This window comes from Podarcis liolepis (genome assembly GCF_965112155.1).
Source record: "Podarcis liolepis genome assembly, chromosome: 12".
NCBI lineage: Eukaryota > Metazoa > Chordata > Lepidosauria > Squamata > Lacertidae > Podarcis > Podarcis liolepis.
Genome location: NC_139563.1, coordinates 8098824 through 8125801, shown reverse-complemented (window position 1 = coordinate 8125801; position 26978 = coordinate 8098824). Strand labels below are relative to the sequence as shown.

The following is a 26978-nucleotide window of genomic DNA, read 5'->3' as shown; positions in this document are numbered from 1 at the left end:
ACTGCTCGCAGGAGGAGCAGCCGCTGCAGCAGCGCCGACGCCACCACCGACGCCTGGCCGGCACGGGCAGCCTCCGCACCCCGACGCGCCGCCGGGCCTCGCCGCGCCCTGCGCTCCCCAAAAACCTCCGAGAGGAAGCCGGTGGGCGGGCGAGGCCCGGCTAAGCCTCTCGCCAGCGGGTTAAGGGGCTTTCGGTTGTAAAAGGATTAGCTTGGGAAGGGGCGGGGGGGGGCTGCTCACCGGCAAGCGCCTGCTCCGCGTTTCCAAAGGCGCTCGCCATCCGAGGGACACGGAGCGCTTGCAAGGAACGGGCTCCGTGGAGCAGGTTAGGAAGAGATCCCTTCCCTGGCAGGCCGCCGGCTTCGCCAGCTGTTTCCCATTCATGATCAGGAGGAACTTCAGGCTGCTTTCAGCTTTGGTAGAGGGAATCTAAGCAAGGGGATGGAGCCGGTGCCCTGAGGAAAGGCGGCAGCATTGGGTTTGTTTTTAGTTTAGAGAAAAGGCAAGCAAGAGGCGACAGGAGAGAAGCCTGCAAAACTAAGGCACGGCAAGGAGAGAGTGGACAGAGAGGAAAGTTTTTATCCCTCTCTCTGTACAATATAACTCGTGGGCATCCAGTGAAGCTGAACGTTGGAACAGTGGCGTAGCGTGGGGGGTGCCAAGGGTGCCGGCCGCACCGGGTGCAACATGGGGGGGGGCGCTCGCACTCGGGTGCTAAAATCCACGGGTTAGGGGGCGCAAATTACTTGCCTTGCCCCGGGTGCTGACAACCCACGCTACGCCACTGCCTGCTGGGCCCTTCTCCAGCATCATTTGAGAGCCTTCCCTCCGCCTCTAGCTCCGATGTCAGTTCCCTGACAGAAACCAATGATCACCCAGCCCCCTGCGATGCACATCTATCTGTCCAAGGTTCCTTGCAAATATGTCTTGGTACACACACATCCACGTGCCCAGGCACACACATGGGCAGCGACTGCACACAAGCAGCTCTTCCCCAAAACTCAGGAGCTTTGGTTTAATTGGATGGCAGATGAGAAAGCCCAGGCTTCGCTTTCAGAAAGATGTCGGAGCTTTTGATTGAAGTTTGCTCGTTGCAATGAATCTTAAGGAACTGTTTTGTATGCAGCAACAGAACTTGGGACAGATTTCGTCCCTGGCAGCCATGGAAATGTTTCAAATTACCTGGTTAGCTGCTATTTGCTTTTTTGCTTTTCTTTTTTTAAATCCCTTCATTCACAAACAGATTAATCTATGTACTTGGCTGGCTACACTGAGGTGCGTTGATTACGCTTGTTTTTGATACGTCCGAAGGCCAGAGGCTAAGTTGCTACAATGGGAGTGAGTCCTTCTGGTTACTTGTTTCTATGCAAAAATGTTCCTCCTGCGTGGAAGATATAAATAGGCCAGTTTAGTGTCAGTGCTGTTAATTTCCATATTGATGGGATCCATGAGCTACAGCTCCTGTAAACAATCCCATTTTCAGAGTCCATGTTCTATGCAAGCTATGCAGCTTAGTGTCAAAATCAGTTTCTTAAAAGTTTTCTTCCTCCGGGAGAGAGGCTTCAATGTTTCTGCCTAATTCTCAGGGCACTTACAGAAGTCATTTAGAACTTCAGCCAGTGAAGCATCTCAAGCTTACCTTGTCATGGTGAAATATGTGTTCATATTTTATTTTTTTGTATTTATTGCATTTATATTTCACCTTTTCCTCCAAGGAGCTCAAGGTGGCGGTTCACCCCCTCCTCGTTTAATCCCCACAACAAACCCTATGAGGTAGACAGTGAGGCAGTGACTGTTAGAATTCCTGCTCCATGATTGCAGTCATGGGATTGTTGTCTTTCACATGATGGTGTATGTTTTGTCTCCACAGAGTGGGATGTGACGGAGACAGGATGTTTGTGTTACTGTGTTCCGTGAAGTGGAACTATTGTCCTTTGTTCTTTTTCTCTTTGCTGTCTGATGCTAGAGAGAGAGAGGGAGCCATGTTGCAGTGCTCCGTGTGTGTTTATATGTAAATAAAGTAAAGGGACCCCTGACCATTAGGTCCAGTTGCGGACGACTCTGGGGTTGCGGTGCTCATCTCGCTTTATTGGCCGAGGGAGCCGTCATACAGCTTCCAGGTCATGTGGCCAGCGAACCAGAGCGGCGCACGGAAACGCCGTTTACGTTCCCGCCGGAGTGGTGCCTATTTATCTACTTGCACTTTGACATGCTTTTGGATTGCTAGGTTGGCAGGAGCAGGGACCGAGCAACAGGAGCTCACCCCGTCGTTGGGATTCAAACCACTGACCTTCTGATCGTCAAGTCCTAGGCTCTGTGGTTTAACCCACAGCGCCACCCACGTCACATTCGTAAATAAAGTAGATTAGCCAAAATGCTGAGTTGCTGAGGTCTGTCACGCGAACTGTGCAGACTCTGCGGATCTGTGCCAATGTCTGTTGGCATCAGTCGCTGTGATGTTCGGGCAGAAGAAAGCTTTAGAAGCTCCCAAACGATCGACAAGGAGGGAGAGAACATGCCAGGGTCCTACTTGAGTGTAAGATGAGCTCCTAACAGTGACTGGCCCAAGGTCACCCAGCAAGCTTCATGGCCAAGTGGGGGATTCGAACCCGGGTCTTCAAGATCCTGATTCGACACCCCAACCATCACACCACCACTGGCTCACAAAAATATGTTCTTGCCCAGAAATGGAGTAGTGTGCAAAAGAAGACCCTCTGTTTTATATTGTTGTGGTTTATTTGGAAGGAAAATCCCCACTTGGCTGTTAAATTCAAGAAGTGTTTGCCCTAGACTGTGGAAAGCCAGCTCTGGCAACTAAGAATTCAGTCGGGACAAAGTCTCCCAGGGGAAGGGGGCAGAGTCCAGAGATGTGAGAGTAAGGAAGCAGGAAGCAGGCTGGCAGCTGGAGGCAAAAAGACATGCTTGCTCTGGGCTGAATGAATGAAGAAGGAAGATCATTTTGGGTGTGTCGAAGCTGCAAGCTCCCCCATCTTCTGCTCAGGTTGTTGTTGTTTAGTTGTTTAGTCGTGTCCTACTCTTCGTGACCCCATGGACCAGAGCATGCCAGGCACTCCTGTCTTCCACTGCCTCCCACAGTTTGGTCAAACTCATGCTGGTAGCTTCGAGGACACTGTCCAACCATCTCGTCCTCTGTCGTCCCCTTCTCCTTGTGCCCTCCATCTTTCCCAACGTCAGGGTCTTTTCCAGGGAGTCTTCTCTTCTCATGAGGTGGCCAAAGTATTGGACCTCAGCTTCAGGATCTGTCCTTCCAGTGAGCACTCAGGGCTGATTTCCTTCAGCATGGATAGGTTTGATCTTCTTGCAGTCCATAGGACTCTCAAGAGTCTCCTCCAGCACCATAATTCAAAAGCATCAATTCATCAGTGATCAGCCTTCTTTATGGTCCAGCTCTCACTTCCATACATCACTACTGGGAAAACCATAGCTTGAACTATACGGACCTTTGTTGGCAAGGTGATGTCTCTACTTTTTAAGATGCTGTCTAGATTTGTCATTGCTTTTCTCCCAAGAAGCAGGCGTCTTTTAATTTTGTGGCTGCTGCCACCATCTGCAGTGATCATGGAGCCCAAGAAAGTAAAATCTCTCACTGCCTCCATTTCTTCCCCTTCTATTTGCCAGGAGGTGATGGGACCAGTGGCCATGATCTTCATTTTTTTGATGCTCAGGTTGTATCTATGTGTAAATAACACCATACTATATTGGCCTGAATATAAGTCACACTTCTACCCCCCACCCCCAGATTCCGACCGTGAAAAGTTAAAGTGCGGCTAAAATTAATGACCCTACAAAAATGGGCCTTTTGTAATATTGCTGCTGAAACAGACATCATTGATCTCCCTCTTCATTCAATTCAGATGCATGGATTTGGGCGCGGGAAGAGGGGAAAGGATGCAATTAGGGAAATCCCCTAGGATGGAGCCCAGTTCTCCCCATAAAATAACATGGGGGGTTGGAGGAGAGAAAACATTTCTAACTAGGGCAGAAAAACAGCTCCTGTTAGCTCTATATCTCACTCACTCACCTGAACGTAGCTACCTCCTACTTAGCGCGATTTAAAGCTTCCTATTCAACATTTCCTCGAATCAGCTCCACTACTCATCAAAACCCACCTGCCCATTTTATGCGTAATTAAAATTAATTCATTGCCTCCAATTACTCTTCCTCCACACTCAGAGGTGGGAGGGCGCTCCCCGCTCCCCATCGCAATCTGATTGTGCTTTGTGACCCAAAGAATCCATCATTATAGGGTGTTGTCATTGCACTAAGGGCCATTGCACTTCCTGGTGTGCAGCTGCAGGTAGTGAATTGATCTTTATCTGGCCATTTCAGCCACAATAAGCCAGGTCTTTCAGCTGACAGGTGAGTGATGAACTATGGCTTCTCCCTGCCATAAAGATACAGATGACTATATGAAACTGCCTTCATCCCCAAGCAGCATGGCCAAAAATTAGGACTGATGGGATCTCCACCCCCATCGTTTTGCCCGGACGCTGAGGTCCAGCACCGAGGGCCTTCTGGCGGTTCCCTCACTGCAAGAAGCAAAGCTACAGGGAACCAGGCAGAGGGCCTTCTTGGTGGTGGCGCCCGCCCTGTGGAACGCCCTCCCATCAGATGTCAAAGCGATAAACAACTACCTGACATTCAGAAGACATCTGAAGGCAGCCCTGTTCAGGGAAGTTTTTAATGTGTGACATTTTAGTGTATTTTTGGTCTCTGTGGAAGCCACCCAGAGTGGCTGGGGAAACCCAGCCAGATGGGCGGGTTACAAATAATAAATTATTATTATTATTATTATTATTATTATTATTATTATTATTCCCCCTTGCATTCTGGGATTCAGCACATGGCTACAAACTTTCCTGCAGTCCAGCAACAGAACCTGTTGAATTACAGAAGTTGTTGGACTCCAACTTCCATCAGCCCCAGCCAGCATGGCCAATGGTCAAGGATAATAATAATAATAATAATAATAATAATAATAATAATATTCTGCCCATCCTGCTGGGTTTCTCCAGCTGCTCAGAGTAGCTTCCAGCACATATAAAAACATAATAAAACACCAGACATTAATAACTTCCTGATACAGAGCTGCTTTCAGATGTCTTCTTAAAGTGGCATTGTTATTTTGACATCATCTGATAGGAAGTGCCTACAAAGGGTGGTGAATACAGCACAAGGTATTATGGGCTGTCCCGTGAATCCGCTGGATGAAACAGCGGAAGAAAGTTGCCTCAGGAGAGTGAGGAAAATTCTCAGGGATGATTCACACCCTGGCCGGCACTTTCTTGATCTCCTGCCCTCGGGCAGAAGATATAGAAGCATGATTAGTCTCACCAACAGGGTAAAAAACAGCTTCTATCCGTGGGCCGTTAGGCTGCTGAATGAAAAGATAACAACAGGGCAACTGACTTTCAGGTTTGGTGGGTGTGCGTCAGTATACATGGGGAATTAAGACTAAGAGAGCTGAGTGGGGGGTGCTCGTGTAATCTCACTGTATACAAGTTGTACAAGTGACAATAAAGTATTTCAATTTATTTATCTCCTTGACACCTGATGGGAGGGTGTTCCCCAGGGAAGGTGCCACCACCGAGAAGGCCCTCTGCCTCATTCCTTGTAACCTCACTTCACACAATGAGGGACTCACCCAAAGGCCCCCAGAGCTGGACCTCAGTGTCCAGGCTGAATGATGGGTGCGGAGATGCTCCTTCAGGATGATAGGAGTTGTAGTCCTCAACCTCAACAATGACAGGAGGGCACCCAGGTTGGGAAGAGCCATGGCTCAATGACAGAGCACCAGCTTCACCTGCAGAAGGTCCCAGGTTCAAACCACAGCATCTTCAGGTACCCCTGGGAATATCCGATATCTGAAACCCTGGAGTGCTGCTGTTAGTCAGTGCAGACACTACTGGACTAGATGGGCCACTGTTGGCTTCCTATGTTCCAATGCTCAGGGATGGGAGACTGAGTCCAGAGACGCAACCTGATTGAGGTTGAATCCTGACAAGACAGAAGTACTGTTTTGGGGGGACAGGAGGCGGGCAGGTGTGGAGGATTCCCTGGTCCTGAATGGGGTAACTGTGCCCCTGAAGGACCAGGTGTGCAGCCTGGGAGTCATTTTGGACTCACAGCTGTCCATGGAGGCGCAGGTCAATTCTGTGTCCAGAGCAGCTGTTTACCAGCTTTTAATGTTCGATGTATTACAGTATTTTAATATTTCTTTTGGAAACCGCCCAGAGTGGCTGGGGAAGCCCAGCCAGATGGGCGGGGTATAAATAATAAATTATTATTATTATTATTGTTATTATTATTATTATTATTATTATTATTATTATTATTATTATTATTCTCTCCCAATGTTGTTGGACTCCAACTTCCATCAGGCCCATCCAACATAGCCGCCGGTCATAGATGATGGGAGTTGTAGTCCAAAGCATCAGCCCACAGTATCAGGTTGGGGAAATTTGTTTTCCTTCTCCCTTCACCCATAGCTCCAAACAATCCAGCTCCTTGCTTGGAACACCCACATTCCCAATTAATATGTTTCCTGTATGTGCAAGTTGCATTGATTTGCATGAAAGCAGTCAACTTGAGCAGGTCTGTGCACATCTTTTGTGTTGTCGCTGTTTGCGTTGCATTTCTGAGGGACCCGCCAGCTCCCGTTGGCAGTAATTGGCAGAGTTCTCCGAATGCACACAGGTGGAAGGCAAATCAATCGCAGCCAGGAGAGTTGCTAATAATATTGAGTCTCTCTCTCTCTCTCTCCACCACTCCCCCTCCTCACTTCCACTACACACATTCACCGGTTCTGTTGATCATTTGTGTGCTTCAGATCAGTAACAGGCAATAGGGAGGAGAGAGGAGAGAGGGATGCTCGGAAGTGGGGCTGCCTCTCTAACTTCTGCAACATGAACTCGGGAAATATATGGATCTTCTTCCTGCTGACTCTGCCGTCTCTTGTAAGTAAAAAGTCCAAAAGTCTTGTTGTCGTTGTTCCCGTGCATCTGTCCACTTCTGCTCGGATCAGATCCCTGTTTGATATCGCATCAATCTTTCTTTCTTTTGGCGTTGATTTGGCAGGAGGTGCTCAGAGAAGGGCAGAGAAAGGTGCGCTAATGGGATTTCTTTTGACTGTCAAATTGCAGCGCTTACCTGCGAATGTTTCCTGTGAACGCAAACTCTGACTTAGAGAGCTCCAGTTCTGTTTCTCAGAAGCACTAAGGATAAGAGGAATAAATGGGGAAATTTAAGGGCTTGTTCTGATACAATGATGGGACAGAGCTTGGGAAACATTGCGTGGGGACGTAGCGGCAACTCTGTGTGATCTGTTGGTTTGTCACCTTGAGTATTGCTTAAAATGTCTTGCTGAGTGGTCCTGGGATCTACGGATAGGCATGGAGATGCCCAAAACCCAGCCAGTCAGTGTAGACAATTCAGAACTGGGTCTACTGATGGTTCGACTATATTCCAGGCTGCCCTGCCAACTACCTCACCCCTTCCGATATTCTGCTAAAGGTCACTTGTACATGATTTGAAATATAAATCAAGTAATCGGGGAAATGGCCAATCCTGTCTACAAAATCCACCTACGCTTTCCACTCCGCCATCACCGTTTCCATCTGTGGCGAAGCAAATCTGGGAGAAAGAAATTCTCCAGTCCGTTAGCTTGCAAAAACTCCAGATACAGGTTCTCTTAATTCCAGAGTGTTCCCAAGATTTGCAGCTGTGGATAAATTGAGGATTGAAGGGGAGGGTGTGTGTGATGGTTGTGAAAATATTCGCAGTGGCAAGTTGCCATTTAAAATCCACTGCCAAAGCCTGAGGTCTGACTTCATTCAGAGTGAGTCTCAAAGCTTTATTTCGGAAGCAAAATCTGAAAGATGCTCAAGAGAGTCCCAAAGTTTCAGTTCAGCATATAAACTAAATGCTTAATTCATGCGATGTTTTTCTCAAGTGCTGGGACGATTCATGTTTCCAAAAAAATTGGCTCCCAGTTTGAATCCTGAATTTTGCCTGAAGCTAGACTGAAGTGAGTCCTGATAACCCATTGCCTCCAAGCCCATCTGAAGTTGTCCCACCAACCCCATTGATGAGCAAATCCGTTAAAAGGGGTGTTAGCCATTGTTACCAAACACCTCCAAATCCAAGGAGGACTTTTTGAGGGTTTAAGCTCCCCACCCCCCAGTTAGTCATAGTGTTGGAACCCTCTGCTCTGGCTATACAGTGGTACCTTGGTTTAAGAACAGCTTAGTTTATGAACAACTTGGATTAAGAACGCTGCAAACCCGGAAGTCAGTGTTTTGGTTTGTGAACTTTGCCTTGGAAGCAGAACATGTTCTGCTTCCAAGGCAGACTGTGTTCCATTTGTAAATTGAGTCCCCCGCTGCTATGGGAAAGCACGCCTTGGTTTAAGAATGCTTTGGTTTAAGAACGGACTTCCAGAACGGATTAAGTTCGTAAACCAAGGTAAAGATAAAAGTACCCCTGACTGTTGGGTCTAGTCGTGGATGACTCTGGGGTTGCGGCACTCATCTCACTCTATAGGCCAAGGGAGCCGGCGTTTGTCCACAGACAAACTAAGTCATGACTAAGCCGCTTCTGGCAAACCAGAGCAGCACACAGAAACTCCGTTTACCTTCCCAATGGAGTGGTACCTATTTATCTACTTGCACTTTGACGTGCTTTTGAACTGCTAGGTTGGCAGGAGCAGGGACAGAGCAATGGCAGCTCACCCCATCGTGGAGATTCGAACCGCCGACCTTCCGATCAGCAAGCTCTGGGCTCAGTGGTTTAGACCACAGCGCCACCCGCGTCCCTAAACCAAGGTACCACTGTATATTATTTAAACTTAACCATGCCAAGATTAAAGAAGGGAATGTTATGACATCTACCGTGTGGTTAAGTCATTCAGCGCCCCACGGCATTTCAATTAATGTGCACATTTCAATGATTGTGTACTGGCTAGAGCTTTTGGACCAGGAAGATTTAGATTCATAAATCTCACTATCTCATCTGCACTACACTTTTAAAGCACTATGATCCCACTTTAAATCATCACGGCTTCCCCCAAAGAATCCAGTAGTTTGTTAAAGGTGCTGGGAGTTGTTTAGAGACCCTTTCCCCTCTCACGGAACTACAGTTCCCAGACTTCTCTGGGAAAATGGATCGGTTGTGAAATTCTCCCCATCCCTAATCTAGGGGCACCCAAAAGGTTTAGTATAGCACAGACTCCCCTCTTGGGACAGTGTGTAGAGAGGGGGAGAAGCAGACTCTTTATATGTTCTTACAGAATTGAGAGGAGCGTGGCAAATAGAAGACTTGCATTGGGTAAAGTATTTGCCATTTCCAGCCATGTATTTGGCTGGAGGCCTCTTCATTAATGAAGAAGGCTGTGAATATGAATAGCGCATGCATTAGGGAGTCATTGCCTTCTGCACTCTTTGTGACCCGAAAAAAATATATGATCCAGAGATCTGGAAACTTTGCTGAATATTTATCCTGCTGGTGTGGAAATGAGCTGAGCAGCATCAGCTAGGCCACCTGTCAAGTAGGTCGATTTCACCGTGTTTTGATTGTTCTGGGTCTCATTCTCTCCCGCCCCTTAACAGGAACAAATCAATGGGTTGTAGCATCCAGCCATGACTAGTCAAAAGAATCAGGAGCAGAGGCCAAAAGGAAAGTTTGCAGCCATGTGCTGAATTCCAGAATGCAAGGGGGAATAATAATAATAATAATAATAATAATAATAATAATAATAATTTATTTATACCCTACCCATCTGGCTGGGTTTCCCCAGCCACTGGGCGGCTTCCAACAAAATATTAAAAATACAATAAAATATCAAACATTAACAACTTCCCTAAACAGGGCTGCCTTCAGATGTCTTCTAAAAGTCAGGTAGTTGTTTATTTCCTTGACATCTGACAGGAGGGCATTCCACAGGGCAAGCGCCACTGCTGAGAAGGCCCTGGCGGTTGGATTAGATGAGCCTTAGATTCCCTTCCAACTGTAAAATTCTATGATTCTATGACATTTCCCCCTTTTTCTGAGCCCCAGATATACTTAACGTTGAGTCATTCATTCAGTAATAACTATTACATGTCACACCATTTCCAACAACTGAATGATGATTGACGTAGTGAACTGATGTAGGATGTTCAAGGAAGAAGAGGGGAGGAATACATCGCTCAAATGTTAACAGCATCACAAACAACAAAAGCTGCAATCCTCACACTACTTCCCTGAGAGTAAGTCCCATTGTATTCAGTAGGAGGGGTATTTGAGTAGACGTGGGCACTATACATGTAAAGCACTATCCTACCACTTTAAACAGCCATAGGTCCCCTCCCAAAGAATCATGGGAACTGTAGTTTCCTAAGGATGCTGAGAGTTGTTAGGGGACTGTTATTTGCCTCACAGGGCTATGATTTCCAGAGTTACCAGGGAAGAGGCATTGACTGACAGAACACTGTGGAAATTGTAGGTTTAGGAGGCAAATAGGATCTCCTAACAACTCTCACTGTCCTCTTTAACAAACTACAGTTCCCAGGTTTCTTTGCTGGGGGCAGCCATGGTTATTTAAAGTGGTATCATAATACTTCAGATGTATGGTGCAGATGGGACCATTGTTAGGATTGTACTATAAGGAGGGGGTTTTTTGGTGGGGGTGCAGGGAGGGAAAGAAGGTGAGGTTGTATAAACGTGCCCAGCCTCTTATTTCTCCCCTGTTTCCAGGGTCTTGGAATGTCTCAAGCAGAATGCGAAGCTTTAACAGAATGGAAGAAAAACGAGAGTGAATGCCTCAAGGAGATTCGGCAGCACATGAATGAAACAGCAGGTACCTTAGAAGAAGCAGTGTTTGGATCTCTGGAGAGGCATTGGATATCTCAAGGTTGGGAAATTTCATGCCTTCGGACCTCCATTCTAGCACTTGACGGTCGCCCCAAGCCATGCCCCTCACCACTTCTGCTTCACACCCTCCTTAAGTGTCCTTTGTTTGGCTGAAACAACATGTCCTCAAACTCTGATCATGCCTTTCACTTGCAGGGATGGAGGGCAGAGAGGGGTGTGCAAATAGCCCGCATGTATCTATTTTAGAAAGATGTAGTCAGTGTTAAGGGACACGGGTGGTGCTGTGGGTTAAACCACAGAGCCTAGGACCTGCCAATCAGAAGGTCGGTGGTTCGAATCCCTGCGATGGGATAAGCTCCCGTTGCTTGGTCCCTGCACCTGCCAACCTAGCAGTTCGAAAGCACAGAGTGCAAGTAGATAAATAGGTACCACTCCAGCAGGAAGGTAAACAGCGTTTCTGTGTGTTGCTCTGGTTTGCCAGAAGCGGTTTAGTCATGCTGGCCACATGGCCCGGAAGCTGTACACCAGCTCCCTCGGCCAATAAAGTGAGATGAGCTCCGCAACCCCAGAGTCGGCTATGACTGGACCTAATGGTCAGGGGTGCCTTTACCTAGTCAGTGTTAAGGTGTTGGGCCACAGTTGTGTAGCCTGTGTTTTGCTTAGGTCCTGGAGCCTGGTGTTACCTTCGTTCACTTTGCAGTTTGATTACTAACTTTCACCTGGTGCGGGAACATCCTTTAATATAGTTTGGGTGTTTCAAGGGGTGCAGAATGAGGCTGCCTGGTTACTGGTTGGGGTGAACTTCAGTGAGTACATTACATCAGTCGCACAAAACGTAAAAGTAGAGCCAGGATTTCATAAGGGAAATCCCAATGTCCATATTAGAGCAAACCCTTGATTTTAGGCCAGCCAAAATGCCACAAAATAGTGCACAAGCTTCCTAGTTCTGCAGAGTTCTCCATCAGGCTAGGTATTTAAAAACCCAAACATAAGAAAAAAAGGGGAAAAAGAGGAGGCCAGTATCCTGTTCTCACAGTGTGGCCAAACAGATGCTTGCTGGACTTGAGCACTCTCTCCTTATGCAGTTTCCAGCAGTATTCCAGTTGGTATACAGAAGCAGAGATGCCTCCAACCATGGAGACAATCACAGCCATCCTGGCTAGTAGACATTGATAAGCTTACGCTCTGTGAGTTTGTCTCAACATCTTCAAAAGCCATCCAGCTTGGTGGCCATCACTGCCTCCTGAAAGAGCACGTTCCATAGTTTTACTATTTCTATAGTTTAACTTAAAAGGGGGAAATGGAAGAAAAGGCAGCTGGAGTCACTCCATTCAATGACGTCTGCATTTGACAAGTTCTAAGAAGGAATGCAGGAATGGCTAGCAGACATTCAAACAGAGCATTTCATGTGCTTACAGATTTCGACAAACCTCCCTGGGAAGAATTTCCATAAGCCTAAAGCATCTGAAAGTGTCTCTTAGCTCCTCCCACATCCCCTCTTAAAGTCATACCTTGTGTTGCGCTTGCTTCAGGTTGAGTGTTTTCAGGTTGTGTCCCGCGGCGACCTGGAAGTACCGGAAAGGGTTACTTCTGGGCTTTGCTGCTCGTGCATGCGCAGACGCTCAAAATGACATCATGCACATGCGCAGAAGCGGCGAATTGCGACCCGCGCATGTGCAGACGTGGGTTACGTTCTGCTCAGATTGTGAATGAGGCTCTGGAACAGATCCCGTTCGCAACCAGAGGTACCACTGTATATGGCTGGCTTAACTAATACCAAGAGCTCCCCCCCCCTTGTGGTCCTGTCCCCATCGCCAACGTCTAGCCTGATAATAACTTCTGGGTCCTTGAAAGCATGCTGTTTTGTGACATTTTGGTTGAGATGCCCTCCAATGGATTTAGGAATATTATAGCAACGATATTGAAGGAGCTCCAGAGGTTACAAATCAGCCTCTGGACTCAGTTCAGGGCACTGGGATAATTCTATTAGCTTTTGCATTCCCATTTCCAAGAATGGTGAAAAGATGTGAGATTTCAAAGTGTCTTTTCCCCTCCCTTTGCAAGGTTGCAAGAGAATATGGGACCAACTCCTGTGCTGGCCGGATACAAATGCTGGACAAACGCTCACCTTTACCTGCCCGGGCATCCTTCTCCACTTCACAAAGCATCCAGGTGAGGGTGCCATGACCCTCGTTGTGTTGATTTGTTTCTAGGCATTGTTTACAACTGCGCTTAACCCTTTGCATATTGTTACCTGAGGTATCTTTTTCAGTAATTCCCTCCAATGTTTCCAAGAACACAGTTTCCAGTGAAATTTCTGATTTTTCGCAGAAGTGACATACCGTATTTTCCGCTCCATAAGATGCACCTTTTTCCTCCTAAAAAGTAAGGGGAAATGTCTGCGTGTCTTATGGGGCGAATGTGTGGTTGATCGCTGGCTCCCTTTCCGGCCCTTTGCCCCCTTGCCCAGGCCTCCATTGTTGAATGTTCTGCAGATGGAGGCTGTTTGTTCCCCCAGCAACATGTGGCTGGCTGGTTAGATTATCTGTTTGGAAACTGTAGAAACGGCTCCCTTTCCTTTCCTAAAGAAGCAGCGGAACTGTGTGTTGAACCCCATAAAAACAGGACTTTTTCCCTTTGCAAAGTAAGCTCAACAACTTTGAGCTGATCCTCAAAAAGGGGGCTTCTCCCCTTTGCAAAAGAAGCTACACAACTTTGAGCTGATCCCAAAAAAACCAAGGCTTTCCCCCTTTCCTCCTCTAAAACTAGGTGTGTCTTATGGTCAGGTGCATCTTATGGAGCAAAAAATACAGTAAATGGTAGGGGTGCCTCAAGTGTTGTAATGAGCAGCAGAGACCCACAGTTTGCAAGAAAACAGGACTCAGAAGAGGCAGCTTAGAACTGAGAGAATCCCATCTTACATTTTCCCCTGTCGGGTTGGTTCCTGTAACCCTACTGGATTCCTACCAATCCAAATGGAAAGCTACACTGTACAAAAAGCTAAGAGGCTTGGGGTTTTCCCCACAGGCCCTGATAGCTGTTGGTTATGAGAAAGCTAGAGCTATAATCTTCCAACGAATTTGGGATGTTGAACTGCAATGTCACGTGAGTGAGATGAACAAACACCCAGCAATGAAAGATAATGGGAGAGGCTTCACCTCAGCAATATATTTGTCAAAATTACAAATAGCTAAATACAGACGGTCGTTTACCCTCGCTAGATTCAACGTGCTGCCATCTGCCTTATTGCAGGGCAGATTCGAGGGTAGACCATACGCGGAATGTGTCTGCCCCTGCGGCTTGATGGAGGTAGAAACTGTCTCTCATGTCTTGTTACACTGTCATTTCTATGGGCGTATACGCTTGGCACTTATCATCCCTGCTATACAAAAATCCCCAAACAGGTCCGAACTTAAATGTCTAAAATCCCTGGTAGAGGACAAGGACCCAGAGATCACGCTAAGGATGGTCGAATTCTGTGCGACAGCCATAAAACTTCGGGAACAAGCTGTGCTACCATAATGACTAAGGCCTTAAATGATAATTTTAGGTTATATTTTAGTGATTAAGATTTAACTTAAATATTTTTAACTGCTGCCATATCTGTCTTGTCCCTGTTATACCCAATTGCAAATTCAAATGTATCCCTATCATGTTTTATGACTTCCTTGATATTGTATGTGAGCTGGAACTGGTCTGTGTCCGAAATAATAAATTCATCTGACATTTCTGACCTCTTTCCCCCTTGTTGTTCACAGGATCAGTGAAAAGAAGCTGCACAGCTCAGGGCTGGTCTGACCCATTTCCTCCCTATTCCACAGCATGTCCAGTGGAAGATGAGGTTACTCTTTATGAGGTGGGTAGATCTGAATAAGTACCTCAGAATGATACTCCCTGGTATTTGGGAGGCAGGGGGAAGGCAAGGTGGAAGGGGGCAACTTCTTCAGGAGATCAATGCTTCCTGCGATTAGGTAGAGCATGATAGATGGCAAGGAATGGTGCCTCAAAAAGTTGGCATTGAATTAACTCTGCAGTTCGAGTTTCTTTGCAGATAGGGGATCTCTGTGCTGGCCCTGGGGGGTAACCCATGAAACGTGGTCCAGGACCGGACCAGAATCCAGAGGTTCCGCTAGGAGTCAGTCAGACAGGGCCAAGGCAGGACACGAGGCAGGAAACCAGGCAAGGACAGGTACAGGATCTCAGGCAGGATCTAGCATACAGCAATGTTGCTCCCACAACCTGGGGCAGGGCCCGACAGCCTTTTATCTCTGTCGGAGTAACAGCCGGTCCTGATCCCCTGGTGACTCACCTCCCTGTCTCGCCCGAAGGTGAGCACTTCTCCTGCAAGTACTTAGTTCTTTCCTTCTCTCAGACCTTAGTCTCTGCAGCTCGGGAGACGTCCATGGGTTACTAGACCCAGAGGCCGCCTCAGCCTCCCCTGACCAAACCGGTAGTGGAGCAGCTGTAAGTGATGGCCCAGCTGAAGGCAGCGAGGTAATCCCCACATCTGGAGCCAGGGCAGGCTCAGGCCCCTGACTCAGCCCAGCTGGTGCTTGTTGCAGGGGAACCTGTGCAGACTGGGACTCTTCAGAATCAGGCCCCAGACTTTGTTCAGGTGCCACCTGAGGTAGAGGATCCGGTGCAGACTGAGACTCCTCTGGTTCCGAGTCTGAGCCCAAGTCCCAGGCCATCACAATCTCTTGGACTGGCACACTTTTCAAGTCAGGGAAGGACTCTGCCTCCTACTATTCTGGTACCACACTTAACGTGTTTCTTTGTTGTTGTTGTCTTAGTCGTGTTCAACTCTCTGTGACCCCATGAATCAGTGCATCCCTTGGAAACTCTCACTTTCTTCTCAAAGCTTCTCCTTATTTATGTCCATGGAGTTTTCTTGGCAAAATACTGGAGTGGTTTGTCAGTTCCTTCTCCAAGTGGATCACATTTAGTCTAAACTCTCAGCTATGACCTGTCCATCTTGGGTGGCCCTGCACAGCATAGCTCATAGCGTCTTGGAGTTATCCAAGCCCTTTCGCCGTTACAAGGCAGTGATCCATGAAGGGGAACGTATTTCTTACATCCCCCCATTTCGTCCAAGAAATTCAGAATAGGGTTCGGTGAGTGTTATAATTTCCTGTTTCTCTTCTTTCAAATCTCAGGTTCTGTTCTCTACATTTCCACACCTGTATGCAATTTATTTTCATCAAAACCCGTCAGATTTTAGTGTTACTTTCTAATATACACTTCTGTTTTTCAAAACAATTTTCCATAACGTGATGTTTTTGTGTGAGTTGTATTCGTTCTTGTACACAGTACTTGGCAGGAGAATGACATTCCAAAATTCCAAGAAAAGTAAATTTTGAAGGATGGCTGAATTTTGGTCCACATATTGCTTTTGGAAAGTGTGGATTTGGTCAGTTCTGAGTTAAATGTGAACTGAATCAAATTTATCCCCCTAGTTCAGGGTGGTGTACATGGTTTGACAGAGAGAGGGAGGGAGGGAGGGAGGGAGAGAAGGAGAGAGAGAGAGAGAGAGAGAGAGAGAGAGAGAGAGAGAGAGAGAGAGAGATTGGCTTAGGTTCACAGTTGAGTGTGACTTTGAAGCTCTCCCAATGCTGTTGGACTTTAACTCCCATCATCCCTGACTACTGGGCATGCCAGCTAGGCCTGTTGAGAGCCGAAGTACAAGTACATATGGAGATCCATAAGTCCCCCTCTCCTGATCTAGCCAGTACACTGCTTTGGCATTAAATTGCTACCATTCAGAAAGGGGGCTCAGTTTGGTTTCTGAGTCAAGAGTCTAGAAAGGCACCATTCTCCCTAACCCAGGCCTCTGGTCTAAGTCCCCAACACATTCTGAGTAGCCCTACAAGGGCTACTACTCAGCTTCAGCACCACTGGTGTCACGGACAGCTCCCTGTTCTGCTCTGTTGTAAACATCAAAGGCCTTGCTGGTGTGAACCATTCCCAGCTCTACCAGCCTCAAGTCTGTGGGAATGTTGTTTATAGTAGGAGAGGATATATTGATTAAATATTATCCTTCCTCACTCACACTAGTGAGCTAGTAGCAGAGCACATTCCCTGTACATTGCAGAAAGCCAGTTGGTAGATGCATTAGCATCTCTTGAGTTAAGCAATCCAGTCTGGCTTCTCCAGATTGGATTTCTTCCTGGTAAATTCCCCTTTAAGGGTCCGTATCAACAACTCTGTATCAACAACTCTGGGGTTGTGGCGCTCATCTCGCTTTATTGGCTGAGGGAGCCAGTGCACAGCTTCCAGGTCTTGTGGCCAGCATTATTAAGCTGCTTCTGGTGAACCAGAGCAGCACACGGAAACACCGTTTACCTTCCCTCCAGAGCGGTACCTATTTATATACTTGCACTTGACGTGCTTTCGAACTGCTAGGTTGGTAGGAGCAGGGACCGAGCAACGGGAGCTCACCCTGTCGCGGGGATTTGAACTGCCGACCTTCTGATCGGCAAGCCCTAGGCTATGTGGTTTAACCCACGTCCCTTAAACTTTCCCTTTAACTTTAACTCCTTTAACTCCCTTTAACTCCTTTAGCTCCCTCTTTAAAACAATAATGATACAACAGTTTTCTTTTAAAAGTAATAAGAAGTTTACTTACATTCAGTTCACAGTATGACCCCTGAAGGCAGGCTTTAGCTTGTAGTTACAGAAGAGAGTGTGGGTTCATCCCATGTGGTGAATGAGCCCATGTGCTGCTAGCTGAGAGCCAGCAGACAGCATAAGAGCATCAGGAAGAGTCAAGAGAGAGAAGGGAGAAGGGAAGATGGCTGTGTGACTGGCCCTTTTGTAGGGGCTGCCAGGGTCACGCCCACCTACCTGGTCACACACAGGGGGAGGATGCTCCAGACCAGGTGAGACAGGAAGTCCTCCTGGCTGGAGCAACACTCCCCTGTGTGTCCACTCTGGGCAAACAGGAAATGTTGTATTTGACTGCTCCAGAGATGATACATTCCACAAAGTCTGGGCCACTTCCTTGGTTTTGTACCAGGGCTGGGAAGCTGTTGCCATCCAGATATTGCAGGTTTTCTCATCCTTGCCCGTCATCCACATGAGCTGGGGTTGGTGTGACACCTGAAGGGCCACAGGTTTCGCCAGCCATGTTTTATATTTTTGTTGAACAAAGCACCATACCTTTCCTGTCCTGTGGGAGACTAGTCTTCATGCTTTTTTTATATCTTTATATCTTTAATCTTTATATCTTATATCTTTAATCTCCTGCTTCTCTTCAGAAGTTTGGGACACTCCTACACATTTGCTCCAAACTAATAGTGGCAGAGCTCTGTTTGGGAAGCTTAGCAACCCTCTTGGGGACCCCCTGGCGCTTGCTGATGCTGAGACGGTTGGCTCCAAGGCTTCTAGGTTATGAGCTCAGTGGTGTTCCTGCCTCCTCTGAGGTTTCGAAGACTAAAAAACTATCTCTAATACTTGCTGTTTTCGAAGCAGGCTGCAGGGAGGAATGCTGAGGTTCAAAACCGTTTGGTTGTTCAGTGTAGAGCACACAATATTTCTGCAGATTTGTTGGAATCTATACCTGAAGGATTTCAGGAGTTTATGCTTGCTTGGCCCAGATTGTTCATCTGTTTATAGCATGAGAATTGTGGGTTCGAGCCCCACGTGGGGCAAAAGATTCCTGCATTTCAGGGAGTTTGATTTGATGACCCTCATGGTCCCTTCCAATTCTACAATTCTACAATTCTGTGATTCTATGGTATTTGTTTTTACTGTTCCACTATTTTATAATTATATGCTCTGTTCATGTGGGTTGTTGTTTTTGCTTTTTTTTTTAACCTAGTAGTTTCAATATTTAATTGTTTGCTGGAAACCCTCCGGGGCCAAAGAGTGGGATGGCGGCAGTAAGCAAACAAACAACCACAAAGGAAAGATTATCCACAGTGGTCTGAAAGGCACACTGTGTTCCCTGTTCAAAAGTGCACATCTTTTTCCAAGCAGTAGAATGGAAATCTGAATCATTGTTGTGGCTCACACGTGTTATTGTTGTCTGCCATTTGCTTATAATTGACCATTAAGCCTCAAATCTGCTTTCTATTTGCAATATTTCATTGCAACGGGAAGCGGGTAGTCTTTTGGAACAGTAGCTAAAGCCCACAGAGAATTGTTAGTTATTTAAAAGCATTTGTTTTCTTTCTTAAAAAGAAAATACTTACAAAGTTAGCAAAAAGAAAGAGAAGGGGAAAGAAGTGTGTGTGTGTGTGTGTTTGTGTGTGTGTGTTAGAGAGAGAGAGAGAGAGAGAGAGAGAGAGAGAGAGAGAAATAATTTACAAATAGTACTAATAATAACTGTTTAAGAATTGGTGCCTGAGTTTTCATTCTCCACCTCTCCTGTTCCCCTTTACCTTGTGTTGTTGTGTTTCTTTGGCAATTAGATTTTTATTAAAGTTTTCCACAATACATTAAAATAGCGGTTACAAAAATTCAAACAAAATAAGTGCAAGATGGAGTCCTCTCTTAAAAGTAATTCTTTTTTTTATATATAAATATTTATTAAAGTTTTCACAATATTACATAATAAAAAAGAAAAAATAGGAAATAAAAAACAGTTAAAAATAATTCCATCTTTACATCACTTATCTTTCATTTACTTGTTTCCCGGACCTCCTCATACCTCCCTTTTTGTATTCCAGTTCAATTTATTAGTTCAGCCATTCCTTTCCCTCCTTATTATCCTGATCCTTAATCTTAATATATTATAACATTAAATTTTTACCTATTAAAAATCCAATTTTTCCATATTCTTTTAAACCATTACAGCTAGAAACCACTTAACTTCAATCCAACATCATTCTAACATTCCTTAATTTTGCAATATTTCTGTAAATAGTCTTTAAATTTCCTCCAATCTTGTTCCACCGACTCTTCTCCCTGGTCTCGGATTCTGCCAGTCATTTCCGCCAATTCCATGTAGTCCATCACTTTCATCTGCCATTCTTCCAGAGTGGGTAAGTCTTGTGTCTTCCAATACTTTGCAATAAGTATTCTTGCTGCTGTTGTAGCATAAAGAAAGTTCTGTCCTTCTTTAACACCAATTGGCCGACTATGCCCAGGAGAAAGGCCTCTGGTTTCTTCAAGAAGGTATATTTAAATACCTTTTTCAATTCATTATATATCATCTCCCAGAAAGCCTTAATCCTTGGGCACGTCCACCAAAGGTGAAAGAATGTACCTTCAGTTTCTTTACCTCTTAAAAGTAATTCTTAGCCCTTACAACCACCTACAGAAGATAGTAGCTCCTCCCAGCTCTCACCTGGTATTTTTCCTGTCTCCTCCCAGCCTCTTACCCTGGGAGACCAGTGTGTCGTGTTTCTTCTGATTGTAAGCCTGTGAGCAGGGACAATCCTGCTTTAATTGGATGTATGTAGTCACTGTGGGAACCTTCCTGGCTTAAGAGTTGAATAGAAATGCATTAAACAAATAAGAAATAACAAAACCCCACCATCAGTGGGCACAGAAGCCACCAATACTTGTAAGTAAAGATAAAGGACCCCTGGACGGTTAAGTCCAGTCAAAGGCAACTGTGGGGTGTGGGCTCATCTCGCTTTTCAGGCCAAGGGAGTTGGTGTTTGTCCACAGACACCTTTCCAGGTCATGTGGCCAGCATGATTTCAGAGGCTTAGTGCTGTCCAGCTGGCCATAGATAAGACTCCGGGCTCCCAGCCAGTTCCAAACAATCAATTTATTTGACAAAGTTCAAACGTACATCTCCAGCGTTTCCATTAACCTCCTTCCCCTTGTGGGTCAGTTGCTCCCTCTTATGTTACTTCCTTCTTTTCCGCACCCAGCATGCAAGTCTGCGAAAACTCCTCCCCTTACTTTCTCTGTGTACAGCATGACTTGTCCCAGGCTCATCCTCCTCCCCCTCTACGTCAGACTGACTGTCAGACGACAAGCTGCTGATAATCTCTTTAGGCTCTCTATAACTGCTGGTTTCTGTCCTTTCAACTTTTCCTGTTTGCCTCTCCCTGACACATGACTAAACCGCTTCTGGCACAACGGGACACCGTGACGGAAACCAGAGCACACGGAAATGCCGTTTACCTTCCCACCACAGCGGTATCTATTTATCTACTTGCACTGCTGTGCTTTCGAACTGCTAGGGTGGCAGGAGCTGGGACAGAGCAACGGGAGCTCAGCCCGTCACAGGGATTCGAACCGCCGACCTTCCAATTAGCAAACCCAAGAGGCTCAGTGGTTTAAACCACAGGGCCACCCGCTCCCTACCAATACATATACCTTAAGTCAAACATATAAGTCAACTTACAGCCTCCAGATGTCCAAACAGATATCCACATGAAACTGACGTTCAAATGCAGCCAGGCCAGTGAGGTTCTCAGACCATTGCATAACAGACCACAGGGCATTTATCCTCCCAGATCATAACCGATGGTGCCCCTCTTTGCAAGAATCTCTTTGTTTGTACATTCGTTGCTCTATTGTAGGACATGTATTCAATCGACTTTACAATATCCCATATTCTTTCAAACCATTCTGAGACTGGGGCTGCTGCTGGTGGCTCTCTCCCCCCCCCCCCACATGATTTAGCCATTTTTATTTTGCAGGAGATAGTTCAACGTTACCGCCAAATCCTCCTCTACTACGGCATCTTTCAAATGGTTCAATATTTTGGGTTCGTCTGGTAACGGCTATCCAATACTTTTCTATAATAAGATTCATCCTGTCGATGCCCTTGTTCTTCTTCCATTTCAGCACGCCTACCTGACAACCGTCAAAACCATCTACACTGTGGGCTACAGCATCTCCACCACCTCCCTTGCTATGGCCATCATGGTCCTCATCGCATTCAGGTATGTTCATGGGAACGTGACAGGTAGAGTGCTGTGCCGGGGGGGGGGGATCACTAGAGGTATATGACTTTAGGAGAATCCCTTCCTCCAAGGGATTGCATTTCTGCCTGAACATTGAGCTATCTTTTATTACATCAGCTAGACTGGTGACAGCGAGTGGCTGTAAGAACCATGTAACACTTAAAGGATCTACATTGGCTCCCAGTATGTTTCCGAGCAAAGTGTTGGTGCTGACCTTTAAAACCTTCAATGGTCTCAGCCCAGTATACCTGAAGGAGCATCTCCACCCCCATCATTCAACTTGGACACTGAGGTCCAGCTCCGAGGGCCTTCTGGTGGTTCCCTCACTGCGAGAAGTGAAGTTGGAGGGAACCAGGCAGAGGGCCTTTTCGGTGGTGGTGCCCGCCCTGTGGAACGCCCTCCCATCAGATGTCAAGGAGCTACACACCTTTTAGAAGACATCTGAAGGCAGCCCTGTATCAGGAATTTTTTGATGTTTGGTGTTTTTATATGCGTTGAAAGCTGCCCAGAATGTCTGGGGCAACCCTGCCAAATGGGCAGGGTGCAAATAATAAAATGACGACGACGATGATGATTACTGTTACTACTACTTAAGTTTACTAGGTAGACAAGCATAGGGTTGACACTGACGGTCTCTTAGCTGCTGCTCTCAGCCTCTTATGGTTCCATGTTCTGCTCCTGCAGGAGGCTCCGTTGCCCCAGAAACTACATCCATGTCCATCTCTTTTTCACCTTCATCCTGAAGACCATTGCCGTCTTCGTCAAGGATGAGGTTCTTTTCAAAACAGAAGATGTTGATTATTGTAGCTTTTCCACGGTAAGGTGTAAAAAAGTGTGACTTGCTTGTATCTCTGGTTTTCATCTGTGTGTGTCATGGCCACAAGGGTACCAGGGCTGCTTTCCTCTGCTTGCTCCTTCTCCTAAAGCACAAACTATAGCCTGGGAACCTTCTGAAGAAGCTAAAGGGAGGGGGGGGCACACCAACTGCCTGGTTCTAGCAGAACAAAGCTTCATGTAATCTGGCATTCTGCTTTCAGCTGGAGACAGAGTCTGTCACAAAGTGAGCCAGCAGTAAATCACACCATTCAAAGTCGGAGTTAACTTTTTATTAACAAGAATACAATCTTCACAGCCTTGGCTGGGTGTCAGGCCTTAGGAACACAGCAGCTCAATTTCATGAATTGGTTGCCGAGTCTGAACGTCCCTGACTCACCACCACTTCTCTGGGTATAATAAGTCCCTGAGAGGGAGGGAAAAGAGCAACTCAACACTCATTTAATGCTGAATCTATCAAATCAGAATTTTCCAAAACATTTTGTTTTTAGCTGTTTTCATTTTTTAATCGGTAAACTAACTTGAGGGAAAAGGTTGGAGTATAAATTTAATAATAACGATAATAATGATAAAATGCAAACCGAAACACAGCTAGTTTTCTAAATTCACACTTATCTGAATTTTGTGATGAAGTTCTCCAAACATAAGAACATAAGGCCTGCAGGATCAGGCCAGTTTGCCTATCTAGTCCAGCATCCTGTTCTCACCAGATGCCTGTGGAAACTCACAAACAGCCCTCACCTCTTTTGGTTTCCAGGAAATTTGGAAGCTTTCTTGCCTCCAACTGCAAACGAGGTTTACAAAAATGCACATATCAGGGGAAAGTAAGGCTTTTTTTCAGCTGGAACTCACCAGAACTCTGTTCCAGCACCTCTCAGGTTGGGCACCATTGCCGTTCTAAGAGAACAAGGGAGGCGTTCATGGTGAGTTCTGGCACTTCTTTATCTAGAAAAGTAGCACTGGGAGGAAGCAAACATAAAAAGGGAACTTATTAGTAAAAATAACATACAAAATGCATTATATTAGGGGAAACTGCTTGTGGAAACGTGTACATTGGTGAAAGAAAATTGCACTCTTCTTCTTCTTCTTCTTCTTCTTCTTCTTCTTCTTCTTCTTCTTCTTCTTCTTCTTCGATTCCTCATAGCCAATTAAGATTGTCTTCCATGAATATAGTCTTAACAATGAGTCTGTAAGTGACTGTGGAGGCCAGTTCTGGATCCACACATCCTTCCACAGTGGAGACATTGGTTTCCAGGTGGGAGTTGATCATGGTGAGGGTTTGCCAAACGTGCCTCCCTCTTAGCACGTTTCTCCCTTGTGTCCTGAGTTCAAGTTTCTTCAAAACGTGTGACACCTTTGGTAAAGGCTGTTCGCCAATTGGAGCGTTCACAGGCAAGTGTTTCCTAGTTGTCGGTGTTTATTCTACATTTTTAAAGATTTGCCTTGATAGAGTCTCTAAACCTCTTTTGTTGACCACCAGCATTACGCTTTCCATTTTTAAGTTCAGAATAGAGTTGTTGCTTTGGAAGATGATAACCAGGCATCCACAAAGCATGACCAGTCCAACAAAGTTGATGTTGAAGAATCATTGCTTCAACACGGGTGATATTTGCCTCTTCCAGTACACTGGCATTAGTTTGCCTGTCTTCCCAAGTGATGTGTAAAAATTTCTGGAGACATCATTGATGGAATCTTTTGAGGAGTTGGAGATGGCATTTATAAGTGGCCCGTGTTTCACAAGCATACAGTAAGGTTAGGCTGACAAATCTTTTAAAAATAAAATTCACAAATTGCTGCAAAATGTAGAGAATTTGAAAACTGATATGCCCCAAATCTACAAATCCTACACATGGATGCTGTTAGAATTGGGCTGAGGAACCTGTGTCCAAACGTTGTACTCCAACTGCCATCAGCCCCAGCAAGCACGGACAATGGCCATGGATTATGGGAGTTGTAGTCCACAACAAATGAATGTTTCTACCCTCTCCATAATTTCCTTCTGAAGCTCCCTTGAATCTCAGGGGTAGTTTGTGCAATATGGGAGCCTATAGTTTGTGCCGTCAGGGCACCTATAGAAGGGTTCTGGGTTTGTTTTGTTCTTGTTCATATTATGTCTTTTGTGTTTCTGTTTTGTATTTCTATGCTGTGAACTGCCATGAGATCTTTTATGAAGGGCTGTATGCAAATTTAAGAAATAATAGTAATAATAATAATAACACACACACACACAACCCAAAAAACCAAAGCAATGCCCTACAAATGAAGGTGCTCGTTGAAGTTTCACTTTCTGTGTTCTTTAGACCGAATGCAAGATCTCGGTGGTTTTCTGTCAATATTTCACAATGGCTAACTTCATGTGGCTGCTGGTGGAAGCTCTCTACCTCAACTGCCTGCTGCTGTCCTCCTTTCCCCATGGACGAAAATATTACTGGTGGCTCATGCTGTTTGGCTGGGGTAAGTGAGGAGGACTTGCAGTAGTGGTGGACCTCAGGCTGGCAAGCCAAATGCTGCTCTCCAAGCCACCCCAAGTCTGGACCCTAGATGTTTATCCAGGCAACAACCCCTCACTAACTCTGCTTCACCCCCAAGTGCTTTTGCCTGGCTGGAATTTGCCCTTGAACTCTGATCCTGTGCACGCTGCACATTACCTCATAAATCCCCGGAATGCTGCAGCAGCCAACAGCAGTCCTACTCCGGTGTAAAGCCTCATATCTGGGCCCATAACCTCAATGTCAGAATCTGGGGTCAAAAAGGCCAGCTGGCTTGGCCCCAGCTGGAGCGTCTCCCCTCAGCCTTGCCGCTGCGGAGATCCATCAACCTCTGCTCCAATGTGCATCAGTGACTCAAGCTTGCAGATTTGAACACACTTTACTCAGCGTGTAAAATGCACAACAGAAGAGGCTTGAGGCTGTAGACACATACTAAACTACGCATTTATTACACATAAATCAGGACAAAGAAAACATGGCATCTCTCCTTGCCGTCTTCTCGGAGAGAGACAGAAAACAAAAGCCATACGGAGCGGAAGTTCCGCTCACGCCAGCCATCTGTGCTGGAATGTAAACAGACATGTGACATGTAACAATCCTATGTCTGCAGCAAAGGGTGGGATGGAATCCCAACACCGGGCACCAGAACGGCTATCCCGTGCCTGGGAGGGCACCCTCCCTGCCACCCTCCCCCTCGGGAGCATGGCTGCCCTGGACAGCGTGGGCATATGCACCGCCGCTGTCTGGATGCTGCTGGACTACAACTCCCATCAGCCCCCAACAAGCATGGCCAGGAATGATGGGAGTTGTAGTACAGCAACATTTGGAGAGCCAAAGGTTCATCACACCTGCTCTAGAGACACAGATCAAGGATCTGTCCCCTTAACAAGTAGGTGGTCAGTTTTGGAAAATGATGCGGGTTGATCGCATCCATAAAAATCACCATGTCCTCTGTTTTCGATCCTACAGGTGTTCCAACATTTTTTACCATACTGTGGATATTAGTCAAGGTGCATTTCGAAGACATTTCGTGAGTCATGTCCTATGTTCAGATTCATAAAAATGAGGGGGGCGGGAGGGCACAGGAGACAAGAATGTAATCCAGGCTTCCAGAAATACTGGCCCACCAAGCTATGGATCTATGAGCCATGCATGGTTACTCACCCTAGAGGTGTTCATCTCATCTCCTTTTTGGTGGTCAACCTGCTATTGCAAACGTGGCAAGTGGTGGCTGTTGGCCTGTGTTTGGATTGTAATGTGTGTGTATCACAAGTTGTGCAGGCTTAAAGTGGTCAGATTAGTGTTGGGCTGATGCTTAACACACACAAAAATCCAAAAAAATTGCCTGGAAGATCATTATTGCTCAGGTAAAGAAGAAGAAGAAGAGTTTGGAATTGATATCCCGCTTTATCACTACCCGAAGGAGTCTCAAAGCGGCTAACATTCTCCTTTCCCTTCCTACCCCACAACAAACACTCTGTGAGGTTGTGGGGCTGAGAGACTTCAGAGAAGTGTGTCTAGCCCAAGGTCACCCAGCAGCTGCATGTGGAGGAGCAGAGAAGCGAACCCAGTTCACCAGATTACGAGTCTACCGCTCCTAACCACTACACCACACCGGAAGACCCTTATGGCATTTCTCATCTCAGACCCTCCAAGTGTCCCTGTTTTCCAGGGACATCCCTGATTTGGGCAAAGCATTGTGTAAAAATACACAGTAAAATGCTGGCAAATTTTGGAGGAGGACTTTTTAAACAAAAGAGATTGTAAAGTGATGCAAAAATGAGACAAAGCAGATTTAAGACTGCCTTGATTAGAGGGTGCCACAAGTCGGCTGTGTTGCACATACAAGCACTGTCTTCCCACATTTGACTGCTGCCTCCTCTGTCCCCTGAGGCAGTTGTCTCTGTAAAATAGTAGG

General features: G+C 46.2%; 1 protein-coding gene and 1 long non-coding RNA gene across 3 annotated transcripts in view; one reads left to right on the top strand and one right to left on the bottom strand.

Annotated features, from left to right (window-relative positions):
• LOC310689551 overlaps positions 1–22135 on the bottom strand; it is a 46658-nt gene extending 24523 nt beyond the window's left edge. Inside the window, exon 1 of the long non-coding RNA XR_014517479.1 lies at positions 21986–22135. This is a non-coding gene — a long non-coding RNA (uncharacterized lncRNA). The remainder of the gene's footprint in view (positions 1–21985) is intronic.
• GHRHR (growth hormone releasing hormone receptor) overlaps positions 6586–26978 on the top strand; it is a 395967-nt gene continuing 375574 nt past the window's right edge. Inside the window, exons 1-8 of one of the 2 annotated variants that reach the window (XM_083467128.1) lie at positions 6586–6977; positions 10753–10855; positions 12934–13041; positions 14628–14725; positions 21619–21716; positions 22422–22554; positions 24872–25025; positions 26030–26090. In XM_083467128.1, the coding sequence (XP_083323254.1) occupies positions 6927–6977; positions 10753–10855; positions 12934–13041; positions 14628–14725; positions 21619–21716; positions 22422–22554; positions 24872–25025; positions 26030–26090 (806 nt within the window). In that variant the 5' untranslated portion in view covers positions 6586–6926. The remainder of the gene's footprint in view (positions 6978–10752; positions 10856–12933; positions 13042–14627; positions 14726–21618; positions 21717–22421; positions 22555–24871; positions 25026–26029; positions 26091–26978) is intronic. The other variant, XR_014517438.1, reaches the window with a different exon arrangement.